This window comes from Tachysurus vachellii, chromosome 24, assembly GCF_030014155.1.
Source record: "Tachysurus vachellii isolate PV-2020 chromosome 24, HZAU_Pvac_v1, whole genome shotgun sequence".
Taxonomy (NCBI): domain Eukaryota; kingdom Metazoa; phylum Chordata; class Actinopteri; order Siluriformes; family Bagridae; genus Tachysurus; species Tachysurus vachellii.
This window is the reverse complement of record NC_083483.1, coordinates 899,602-912,101: the sequence shown is the minus strand read 5'-3', so window position 1 is coordinate 912,101 and position 12,500 is coordinate 899,602. Positions and strand designations below refer to the sequence as shown.

General features: G+C 37.0%; 2 protein-coding genes across 2 annotated transcripts in view; one reads left to right on the top strand and one right to left on the bottom strand.

Annotated features, from left to right (window-relative positions):
- cacna1hb (calcium channel, voltage-dependent, T type, alpha 1H subunit b) overlaps positions 1-3,801 on the top strand; it is a 52,145-nt gene extending 48,344 nt beyond the window's left edge. Inside the window, exons 30-33 of the mRNA XM_060860265.1 lie at positions 1-240; positions 1,131-1,296; positions 1,710-1,861; positions 1,937-3,801. The exon at positions 1-240 is cut by the window's left edge and continues 30 nt beyond it. Of these exons, the coding sequence (XP_060716248.1) occupies positions 1-240; positions 1,131-1,296; positions 1,710-1,861; positions 1,937-2,749 (1,371 nt within the window). The 3' untranslated portion in view covers positions 2,750-3,801. The remainder of the gene's footprint in view (positions 241-1,130; positions 1,297-1,709; positions 1,862-1,936) is intronic.
- Positions 3,802-9,065: 5,264 nt separating this feature from the next.
- The window catches only part of syngr3b (synaptogyrin 3b), a 6,640-nt gene continuing 3,205 nt past the window's right edge, over positions 9,066-12,500 (bottom strand). The window contains exons 3-4 of the mRNA XM_060860290.1: positions 11,958-12,103; positions 9,066-11,028 (exon numbers count right to left, since the gene is read on the bottom strand). Coding sequence (XP_060716273.1) covers positions 10,834-11,028; positions 11,958-12,103 — 341 coding nt within the window. The 3' untranslated portion in view covers positions 9,066-10,833. The remainder of the gene's footprint in view (positions 11,029-11,957; positions 12,104-12,500) is intronic.

Sequence of the window (12,500 nt, the reverse complement as noted above, 5' to 3'; positions counted from 1 at the left end):
TGCTTGAGTTACCTGCCACTGGTTTCCCCGCTGTATTTCGTGACATTCGTGCTGGTGGCTCAGTTCGTCCTGGTGAACGTGGTGGTCGCTGTGCTGATGAAGCACTTAGAGGACAGTAACAAGGACGCCTGTGAGGAGGCGGAGATGGAGGCGGAGCTGGAGGCGGAGCTACAGGCAAATCGAAGGCAAAATGCCGCCGCCTCTGCTGGTGAGGTTACAGGATCTCCTGCACTTAAACAGGTAACAGTCTCTTCTACCAGCTGGAGTTTGGGGTTCTCCGGGTTCTGGTTCCACGTCTGCCTTCGAATAACTACACAACATAAAAACATCAGTGACTCGGTGACATTTAACTGGATGAAGGAAATAATACTCATTAAAACTATTAGGGGTTTGAGCAACTTCTATAAATAGTTGATCCTCATTACAACATTCTCAGTACTGCTGTTCCTCAGCTGTTCACCCGATGTCATGTGACCTGCAGCAAAAAAAAACAACAATAAGAGACAATTATCTTATTTTAATTAAATAAAAATCTAAAACCAGTTCTAATGTAGTATTTAATCTTATTTAGATTCACCTGATGTACACTATATTTAAGATTATTTAAATAAACTAGAATCCTTATCAAGCCTGTAATATGATCATTTATTCCACATCACTCTCCTGACGTGTCGTTAGACGTGTCGTTAGACGTGTCGTTAGACGTGTCGTTAGACGTGTCCATGTCGGTGCAGTCCAATCATCACACTGTCATCACACACCAACATCCTGAACTTTCCATGTATTTAATGATCTCTGATGTCTATTTTTCCTTCTGTTCTATAAATGATTTCTGCACCTCTAACAACTTTCAGCACATTACAGCAGGCAATGTTCTTCCTGTAGTCATTGAGCTCGCCATGAAATATTGACAGCGCCACCTGCTGCACTGGAGTATTTACACATAACGTATCTAATACCTTTTAGAAGGTGGTTCGTTCCTGCAACTCTGAGGTTTTAAATTGTGTGTGTGTGTGTGTGTGTGTGTGTGTGTGTGTGTGTGTGTGTGTGTGTGTCAGTAACGTGCCAGGATAAATGTATCTTATATTTGAGTTTCGCATTAATCTGACTCAGGAGGTTTCCATTTCCAGGGCGATGACCTTCAGGACAAAAACTTGCTCACAGTCGGGAAGCCGAGTATTTCGAGAATGATGTCTTTACCCAACGACAGCTACATGTTTTACCCCAAAGCTGGACACAAACCTAGAGATCAGATCTTCTGTAAACAGCAGACCGTCGATCACACCACAATTACAGGTCACTGTTGTTATTATACTAACAAATAAAACAATTTTATCTTATGTGTCATGTCATATACTGTATACGTGTTATGTGAAGGTCACATTTATTATTGTTGTGGTTTTGTTTTTATTATAAATAATTTACATTTTAAATCAAGTCAGATTGTTAATATTAGTAGTAATAGTTTGTATGATTTGTAAAGAAGCATCAGATAATCCTTAATTTTCTTATACAAAACATTCACTTTTAAATAAATATTTTACATGGAAATTTGTTATACAAATAGCTTTTATTCAAAAATTATTATTATTATTATTATTATTATTATTATTATTATTATTATTATTATTATTATTATTTAGTTTACATATTATTAGATAAATCAATAATAAAACCCTTAAATCGATCCTTCTTCCTTTTGTCCTCAGGCTCGTTTCTGTCAGTGAAGTCGGACTTGTGTGAATGGGAATCTCTGCTGCAGGTTCCAGAACCTCCGTCTGGCCCTGCCTCTCATTTGGAGCCCCTCCCACCGCATCGTATAACTAGACAAAAGTCTAGTTTCAGGATGCTCCAAAGACAGGTAGCGTGTCAGAGTACACGTGCGATGATTGTGAATGTGACGTGAGACCTTTACATTACACCCTTCTCCCTGTAGGAGGCGATAAAGAGCGACTCTGTGGATTCAGCCAGCCCTGGATCGAAGGACAACTTATTTCTGCACCACTCCGATTCGCTCAAAGTTCCCAGCATTCCTCTGACTGGGGGCTCCGCCCCTTGTTCTCCTCTAGCCACACCCCCTACATGTCGCAGTCGGACAGCCAGCGTCCAAACAAGCCGACGCGTGTACAGCCAGCGCAGCATCCCGTCACACAGATCCACACACACACAACCAGACAAGTACACTCACACACACACGTCTAACACACACACCTCAGACGAAGAAGTCAGACAGATCCTCTCGCGTGTCGAGGGAAAAGACTCCACTGTCCGGCTCATCAGACGCAGCCACACCTTATCTCCACATGTTGCAGGCACTTTATGTCTGAAAAGCCAATCACAGCGAAGTAATAGTACAGGAAGTGACCTTAGGAAGTACAACAGTATGGACTCCACCCATGGGGCGTGGTCAAACCAGCCAAAACAGAAAAGTGCACCCTTTAAAATGCAAGAAACAAAAGCGTCTCTGTTGCGCAGGAAGCACAAAATGAGTCCACCTTGCGTTTCCACTTCCACAGACCTGCCCATGTCCTCTGAAACGTCTCCAAGTGGCTCGGTTCTGAAAAGGCGAGCGCCATCATTTGACTCCACGCTGCTCCGGGAGACTTTGGATCTACCTGATTCTCTGCTAGTCGCTAAGCCCCTCCCACAACCTCATTTATCAATCCATCTGTCTGTCCCGTTTGAGCAATCGAACAATCGCGGGTCAGACGAGGACCAATCGTCGCACTGTGTCCTACTCGATGCATAATCCGAGAGTTACGGACCCGTTATGGGTGTGGCTTATTGTTATGGGCTGGTTTGTTCAGCCAATGAGGATTCAGACCAAAACATTTGATGCTAACATGCACCTTTAAGAATTCAGCTAAGAAAAATGAAGCTAAGAAAAAAGACCACGCTAACGGTAGGTAGGGTGAAAATGAGTTATGCAATTGTCATGTTGATTAGAGATTTGAGAATAGAAATATGTTTAAATATTGTTCTGAACTATACAGAAGCTCACGGTAGCTCCCTACCCTACGTTCACACAATTCGGTGACGAGTGGGCGTGGCCATTAGTTCTGATGAGAAGTTGTAGTAGCTATAAATAACTTCTAAAGCCTGCTAGTTAACTAATGTGAAACTCATTTGTTTGATTTACGTGTTACGTGCTCGGCTTCGCACTAGCTCAGTTCTTCGGATTAGATTAGCAACGCACGCTAACCTCAATAGCTCACTAGAGGCACTGACGATCTTTGCTACCTCCTTCCAAGCTTTATTTTTCTACGTCATGTCTCACAGTTAATTAGAGGTTGTATATGACAGGATCGTGTGAAACCACGCTTCTGCAGTTTTTTTTTGGTTTGTTTTTTTTCCATCGCACATCGCAGGGAGAACATTAAGCTGTGAGCGGGAAAGAAACTGTCCTAGAACTTCGCATCTAATTTGCATGACATTAAGAAACCACATTGGAGAATTCAGATTAACTTTGTTGCTGAAACTGTACCTTGGTTCCGTGTAAAAAACAGACGTCGTTCTGTCGCTCGCTGTTGTGAACGTAGGGTTACAATCACGTTGCGGAAAATTTCTAAAACATCAGAATAGTCATGAGACGGTTCGTGTAACAGTGACCGATGGTGTTAATGGAACCCGGAGCCAAGAGGAATGCAGATAAAGCTTCTAGATCCTGAACACATTACTGATGCAGTAATGTTGACACACCGGTCTGAAACCCTGCATGACAGAATCATCAGGACTGAACACAGGAGTCAGCAGTTACTCCAGACTCTACAGAGCTCTTATATTTATTGAATGCAGCACCTATGATATATATATATATATATATATATATATATATATATATATATATATATATATATATATATATATATATATATACATATATATATATATATAAGCCCAAGAGTTTTGCACGCACTCAAATGTTTTTGACAAGGAAATGTTTTTTTTTTGTTTGTTTGTTTGTTTTTTTTATTTATTTCTATGAAATACATTCAACAAAACACTTCTCTTACTTTATTTTTCCCCTTCGGTTCATCCTGAGATTCCGCAGCATGCCGTATATTCTCGTTTTATTATTATGAATAATCATTTATTTGTTTTTATTGCTTTTCATAGCTGAGTTTATGATAAACATTTCAACACTAACGATGTGAAAGCAGCGTCAGAGAAACACTGCGGCCCGTAAGTGCAAAACACGTGAACAAAAACACGTCAAACTCAAAACGTCATCAACGGTAACAAGGTCCTTATTAAACACCGCAGGCTTCTAATTGTGTTTATTTTGTTGTTGAGTTTTCTAATGTGTTGTGTTTTAGTTTTCATGACATTGTTTTTCTGATTTCTTTCAATTTCGTTTTGTTTTTTTGTTGTTGCATTTTCTAATTTGTTCATTTTTGTTTCGTTTTGCCGTTTTCTGACGTCTGTTGTGGTGTTTGTTCTGGTGTTGCGTTTGTTTTACTTTTCTGATTAGATTTTTTTTGGTATTTTTAATTTTGTTTGAGTTTTGTTTTGTTTTCTGATTTTTGTCTCACTGCATGGTTTGAATGACATTTTTGTTTTTTTGGTTTTTTTTTTCCAATTTTGTGTTTTTTTTTGTTGGTTTTTTCTGTTGCGGTTTTGGTTGTGAACATGTTTTGTACCTACAAGCTGCTGTCAGTATGACATAAAAATTCACAGCCCAAAGCCATAAACTGTAGCTTTTCCTCCATCATGACAATGTTACTGTTTCATTAACACTCTTGTTGTATTTAATAAATATTTGTCGTCACTTGTGCAGCAGGACAACAACGACCTACATTAGTGCTCTATGATTTATAACCATCTCACAAAGCGGAAGAAAAGGAATTTTACTTTAGAAATATAATTCACTCTTAAATCCAGATCCTTCATCACTTTGCTTTAATATATTATATATTTATTTATATATAAATTTTGAGGTTGTAGAAAAACGACTCTGTGGAAAATTAAGGGCTTATAACTCAGTGTATGAGCAGGGGGTGACGATCCGTCATGGACCTTCCCCACATTTTCACTCCGTTTTTTTTTTGTGTGTGTGTTTTGATTTTGAAATTGTGATAAAATGTCTATATAAAAAAAATTTAGAAGAATTTTGATGTTACATCTTTGTTGAAATCGGACAAAAATATTGCTTGGACTGTTCCATGATAAGAATTCAGGACTTGTTATATTCAGGGCATGAACAGAGGAAACCCACTGACTGCATCTTAAAGACAATACATTTTACTGAAGAGTCTGAAACATCTGCGGAAATCTTTGCCAAAAGGACGACTTTGTGCTCAGAGAGAAAATGATGTTGATAAACCTGTCTGTCATTTTATTGCACAATGGGAAGGTCCGAATTTATAAAAGTTTTCTACAATTTATAGGATCGTATCGAAACATTTCTAATGATCTAATTAGGTTAAAAATATACGTTTGCTGCACCTGAGCTCTGCTTGATGCAAATGACCAGAGGAATCAGTCAGGATTAGTAACTGAAATGTTAGAAATAAATAGAAATAAAACTCGAGAAATAAGAAACAATAATAAAACTATTAGGTAGGTTTTTTTTAGAATAAAGGTGAAAAAATATTGTTACCGTTAAATGTACTCAGGAATTAGTGATAACTGATCAAATGAAATTAAATTTGTGTGAAAATGAACTTTTATTATCGATCTAAAATTTCGGGTTCCATCTCTTCTGTTTATTAATAAAATATCCTGGAACTGATATTCACCCCTAACTAGCATTTGACTAGCTTTGACTAGCTTAGCTACTGAAATTAATGGTTAGCATTAGCATAGAAACAAGGCTTAGTCAAATATAGTTAGTTAATGTTAGCAAATTTTCCTCGTTTAAATATTTCCTTGTTGCTCTAGTTCAACAGTTGCAGTGCGCAGATTGTATATCTTTACACACACATGAATAGCTACAGCGCTAATTACACTGCGTTAGAAAAGGTCACTGACGGTAAAGAACTGAGACCCTGCTTCATATATTTAACGCTTTATTTCAAATAAGCTCATGAGTTTGATGTGTAAAAATAACTTTTTTTTTTTTTTTTTTATCAAGAAAAAAATTTGTGTTTAAATTCAGTAACATTCAAGCAACACAACAAAAGAACACTTTAGTACAAAATTCTGAGATGTAACAGGAGTGAATAAAGTACAATACAGAGGTTTGACCATCCAAAACAAATACAAATGAAAGATCTCCTATCGCAGGACTTCCGTGTTTCCATGCTGGTGGTGTTGAGATCCAGTCACACGCCATGTTGGCTGCATGTTCATAGCTTTAGAGCCTGTGTTTCTCCTTCATTCAGCTTTTCATCCTGAGCAGGAAGATGACGAGGTCCTGCTGTGATTTATTGTGAAATCATCTCTCTCCTGAAATTTCAGAGGTGTTCAAATGTATTAAGTATTTAACTTTATCTGTTATGTCCAGGCTGCAGGTTTAGAAAATTCCTTCACGGCCTTGATTATCAGAATTAGTGTCTGAGTCACAGAACAGAACATCGTTACCTCAGAAAATGGGATTTCATGCTGTGTTGTTTTTTTTTTTTGACTAAAGCTCATGACTCTAGGACCAAACACATGAAGCTACTTCTTAACTGGGAAAGTCAGGAAGTCCCTCAAACACAACATGGAGACCTGAGGTGATGTCGGCACGGCGGCTCAGACCGCCGTCGCTAAAGGGAACAGCACCTCACTGCTTAATGAATGAAACACTGGTGTATATATTAGAACATTATCTGTAAAGACTTGCTAGTCGCTAACAAAAGCACGAGCCTGTCCTGGAGGCGTACATGGTTTTTTTTTCCTACATTGTAGCTTGAAAATTACATAATTCCAGTTCAGGCGTCTAGATTCTGAGGTAAGTTGAAATGCAGTAGAGTTTTAAAAATATCCTGATCTTGTAGGAGATTTTGACTGATGTTTGTCCTCAGCGCTTCCACATACTTCAGTAACATGCATCATATGTTGTAGCTGAAACACTTTCTCTGTGTTTGTCAGTAATAAGAAATGTCTCTCCTGTGATATTGTTTGCGTCAGTAGCTTTCTGCTGCTCTTTAGTTCACTGTGTAAATGATCTCCGCTGCATCAAGTGCTGTTCTCCGTCCAGTTAAACCAGCGCTGCAGACTGAACTAACCTGGACATACAGCACACTCCTGGTCGATTTGTTCCGCTTCATTCATTTATCAACATTCATTGTTAACATTTACTTTGTTTATTTTATTGTCTCATGTTTAATCTGGATTATGTCCATGTTGCAGACTTTAAAGCAGGAATTCAGAAACTCAAGCTTCTAGATCAAAATACAGGACTTCAGAAAAACTACGTGTGTTTACTACATGGGCCGTTTATTTACACGTGGAACATAAAAACACAAATTGATTTGATAAATGTTCATTTTTATCCCTCATTAAAGTTTAACACTAAAGATTAAATACTAACTGTATCAGTGCCAAAGGGAACAACTGAAATGTCTTCAACTTATTCAACACAATTGTCATTTAATTGTTTTTTTTTTTTTTTCAAAGATTTAATTTAATAAAAGTGATGTTTTAATTCTCTTCTTTCAGATCATTTTACTTTGGATTATTCTGTCCATTCTCGGTGTTTTGACGCCCCCTGGTGGTGAAAAAATATATTAGACTTTTTCTACACTACTATTTTTTTACTGACAAAACGTTTTTTTTTGTTTTTTTTTTTTATTTCTAAAAGTAGTGAATCTGGAATTTGTCATTATGATGAGTTTATGATTATTAGTGTCTGTTTATAATTGTTATTTAGTGATTTATGTGAAATTAACTCTGATGATTATTTTTAAAGTGCAGTTAAATAACATAAAGCACCAACTGTTAGACTAAATCCACAGACTAAAGACTAAATTTTTTGCTATTGTAACTCACACAGCTAGCTAATGCTTTACTTCTACACGTGTCTCCATCAGTGACATCAAACCCGTCACGAGGTTTTTAGTACGAATCATTTGTTCTGAATTTAAACCTGAGGATGAATCAGATCAGTGATGTTCATTTGTCTCCACTAACTCAGATATTCAGAAGATCTTTTAATGCTTTACTCAGATTAACTATCGATAAATGAATTGATAAACGAATTAAATAGAATTGTTTACTGTGTTTTTAACAAAATCCCCAAAAAAATGTTTTTTGGTTTGTTTTTTTTTCCACTTACAAATGTTTTTAAATGTTGATTTTTTTTTTTGGATAATATTTGATAAACTGATAAAATATTTTGTATAATATTTGATTAATATTTCAAACTTTTTTCCCCCAAACAGGAACCTTTTTCATTTCATGACACCTTCATGATGTCATGAGGTACTTTTAAAGATCTGAAAACACACACGAAACACTGTTTATGTATTCTGAATACATATAACATATATATTATAATAATCATGTAAATGTCTTTACTGAAAATTGATTACGACAAAAGGAAAATTATTAGAAAGAAAACTGTAATTTAAAAAATCACAAATATTTCAATTCCATTAAATTGGATTAAATTAAAAATTGTATTAAGATGACATTTCTAATTTTTAATTAGTTTAATAAATGATAAAATCCTTTATTTGGCACTGTGGCAGGATTAATGCAGTCCAGTGATGTCTAATGTAAATGACCTTATAAACCTGCTGTATCACATTTTATACACATTTTATATAGTTTTACTATAAAATTCTGGATAAAATATACATTTATTATTAGTTGCTTTAATAAAGTACATATTCATATTTAAAAATCAGTATCAACAGCTATTTTTAACATAACTTGTCCCTGCAAAACACCAACATGTCCATCAGTCCATGAAGGCAGCCATATTGGAAAAGACAGACCAAAGCCTGCTATTGACTGCAGTACACAGGTCAATCCACTAGGGGGCAGAAGACGAGTCTCACATTGTATACAACAGGTTTTTCAGTAAAGGACTGATAATGCAGGTCTCAGAAACTCAGGTATCAAATACCATACGTTTGGCGTTATGGGGTTAAAGAAGCCGTAAGTAATAAATAAATACAAGGAAACTGAAAACAGGCTCTTGCAGAAAGAGTGTTTATTCAGTCAGAGATTCACCAACATGTTTCTTCTCCTCTCTAAATGCTAAAATGGTATTTTAGGATGTAGGTGTTTCTATGGTTAGTCTTATCATGCAGTAACACTGACAACACACACACACACACACACACACACACACACACAGGTGGAGATGCTCTCATCAGGACTCTTTAAGACAGTAATGTCATTTTATCATTCAGGAATAAACACATTGTTGATTCATATCCTCGTATCCCTGTTTTTCTTTTTTTCTTTAAAATGGCCCCTCCCTCTTAGCTCCGCCCCTCCAACTCATACACACTAACTGGGGTGATATTAGTGTTATAATTGTAGTTTGGTCTCGTTAAAATAAATACAATAAATAATTGACTTTCATTTCTAGAATAAAATGAATAATGAATAAATACATAAAGACTACAGCAGTACAGGATTTTCGCTCAGAAACAAAGTCCACAAAATACTTTATACATAACTTATAGAACTTTATATAGATTATATTTAATAGCTTTAATAGATTATTATATTGTTTTTACACTGCATTTCGTCCCTCAGCTCCTTTATCAGGATTATTAAACTAAAGTTATAACAATTTACAATTTGATTCAAATAAGCGATTGTTAAAGTCATTATTTATTTCAGTACGTTATGTTTAATATTTTGTTTAAACAGAGAAGCCCTTTAAACAAAAAAGACACGATAAAAGGAAACGATACAATACTCGTGCATTTCAGTACTGCTTTAAACACGGCCTCATCGACGACCCGAGACTAAAACGTGTGTGTGTGTATGTGTGTATGTGTGTGTGTGTGTGTGTTTGTGTGGGGTTGCAGTTGATTTCTTTGTCTATTTGTACTTTATCTTTTTTATTTCGTTAAACAGCACACAGAGAAACGAGCGTTTGTTCGTTCACTACGCAGCTTGTTTACTATCTAACGCTCATTATAGGTCACAAGTATGGCAGCATGCTAGCACGCTAGTTACTCACATGAATAAGATACCAAAGGCAGTAAACTGTCGCAAACTGAATTTTAATGAAGCAAATTAAATATTATACATGTTTTTTTGAAAGGTATCTTCATCTAAGTTACTCTAAGTAGAATAATATTGTATGGTAGCATGTTTACAGCATTTCTATGCTCTGTAACTAGCTAGCATGTGTGCTACATGCTACGTGTGTGCTTAGAAGCTATCTAGTAATTGTTAGTAAGTTACTATTTTTGACAACTGGCTAGCATGTTTGATAGATAACTTAATAAGTTAAACTACAGACCTGTGGTTAATCTACCACAGACCAGTTAACTTTCTGCGAATCAAACAAATCAAACACCATCTTTTACGACTCTGTGCTAGTTCTGCACTTTACTAAGCTAGCTAACAACTACATCGTAGTTTGGTACTTCATTAAGTTATCTAACTGGCTAGCAGGCGTGCTACATAGCTCATTTGCTATCTAGTTAGCGTTATAAGAGACTAGTCTGCATGTTATTGAGATAAAGTAATAAAGCAGTAAACTATGTTAAAAATACAAACCTAGTTCAATTGTAGTGAATTCTATACTGTTTTAGAAATAACATATTGCTCTTTGTTTGCGTAACTCCTTCTTTCCGCTGTAGAAAGAGTGATGAATCATTAGCGTGGATTGTTCCAGAATTAGCGAATGGGAGATCGACGAGGTTGCATTGAAAACAGTACTGCAACTGAGCCTAGGAGGGAAGCCACACTGTCCACTGCTTCTCATTGGCCAGAAGATTAAAAAGCGGGTGGGATCTGGTATCCGGGTGGGCGTGTCTCCACCGTCTCGATCAGCGTTGGGCTCTTGTCGATGGTGGTCTGATGGATGGCGTCGTTGGAAGGATACGGCTGTTTGGGGGCTTCAGCGCAGGTGAAGAGAGTCATGTCGGTTCCGAGCAGGAATTTCTGCACTGCCAACACCGTCAGCGCCGCCTAGCCAGATTCACCAGATTAGTCACATTAATACGTTAGCATTTTTAGTAAATATCTACCACAGCACAAGAATTTATTAGTGCTCGTTGATAAAGAAGCCAAGTCGTTAGCATGGAAGTTAGGAACATACGTCACAGCTAGACGTTTGTGCAAAAACTCAACACTACATAGCATTCATTGTGTCTGCATTCATTACGGCTAACTCTGATCACCATTATGATAAAATAATTTATTAACAAAACATTTTAGTTAGAGACAAGTACTAAATTATTTGTTTTTGTTTGTTTGTTTGTTTGTTTGTTTGTTTGTTCAAACTGACAAGGGAAAAAAAGTCAAGCAATGTTTTGTGTCTTTGAGTTTATAAGAAATCCGCGACAGTTAAGAGAGGAATGAACGTGGAAATAAACCTGTGTAGTGTTTGTTTGTGTGGGGAAGTTGTGGCCTAATGGTTAGAGAGTTTGACTCCTAATCCTAAGGTTGTGGGTTCGAGTCTCGGGCCGGCAATACCACGACTGAGGTGCCAGAGAAAGACACCGAACTCCCCCAACTGCTCCCCGGGTGCACTTTGGATGGGTTAAATGCAGAGAACGAATTCTGAGTATGGGTCACTGTACTTAGCTGTATGTCATGTCACTTTGTTATACGTCAGAGGCAGAAGTTATTAAAGTGCATTAGAATGTTAGAAGAGACCAGTTAGACTTAGTGCAGCGTTAAGTGAAGGATAATCTACACTAGTGCCGGTGTTAGTGATGGCTTAGACAACAGCCTTTGGTTATCCTCCAGAAAGACGACGTTTTTAAATCTGTTCAGGTTTAACAGACACAAGTAGCCCTGAAACACAGAGGTCACAGTCAATCCCCAATGTATGTGCACATATACTGTGTGTGTGTGTGCGTGTGTGTGTGTGTGTGTGTGTGTGCGTGTCGTACCCAGGTGAGAATGGAGAAGAAGGAGAAGGCGATGGCGGCTCTTGCTGCGTCTGACGCCTGCTCCAGTGGCAGTTCGTTAGGTGAAGTGCGACTCCACTGATTGGCCAGAAAGCAAAATCCAACAAACCAAAGAAACGCCCAAAGTCCTGCAAAGGCAAGAAAACTTAAAGAAATTCATCCAAATGTGATTTTTTTTTTTCCTTTTCACTTTTGTTTAAATTGCCAACAGACTTTAACGTGTTAGCACTTTACACCTACTGACATTTCTCTTCATTATTTATAGGTTTAGTTCATTTCAAACATATTAAAGATTTGTTTAAGGATCCTTTTATTTAATGTCCACAAAAACCAAACATTTTCTGTAAGAATTTATGACATCAATAACATCATGTCATCATGTGTTGCTATAAAGTTAATGAAAAGTGAATAATTCAGCTGCATGCACGTGTGTCTCACGTGTACATGACTTTAACACGTGTGTCTCACGTGTACATGACTTTAACACGTGTGTCTCACATGTACATGACTTTAACACGTGTGTCT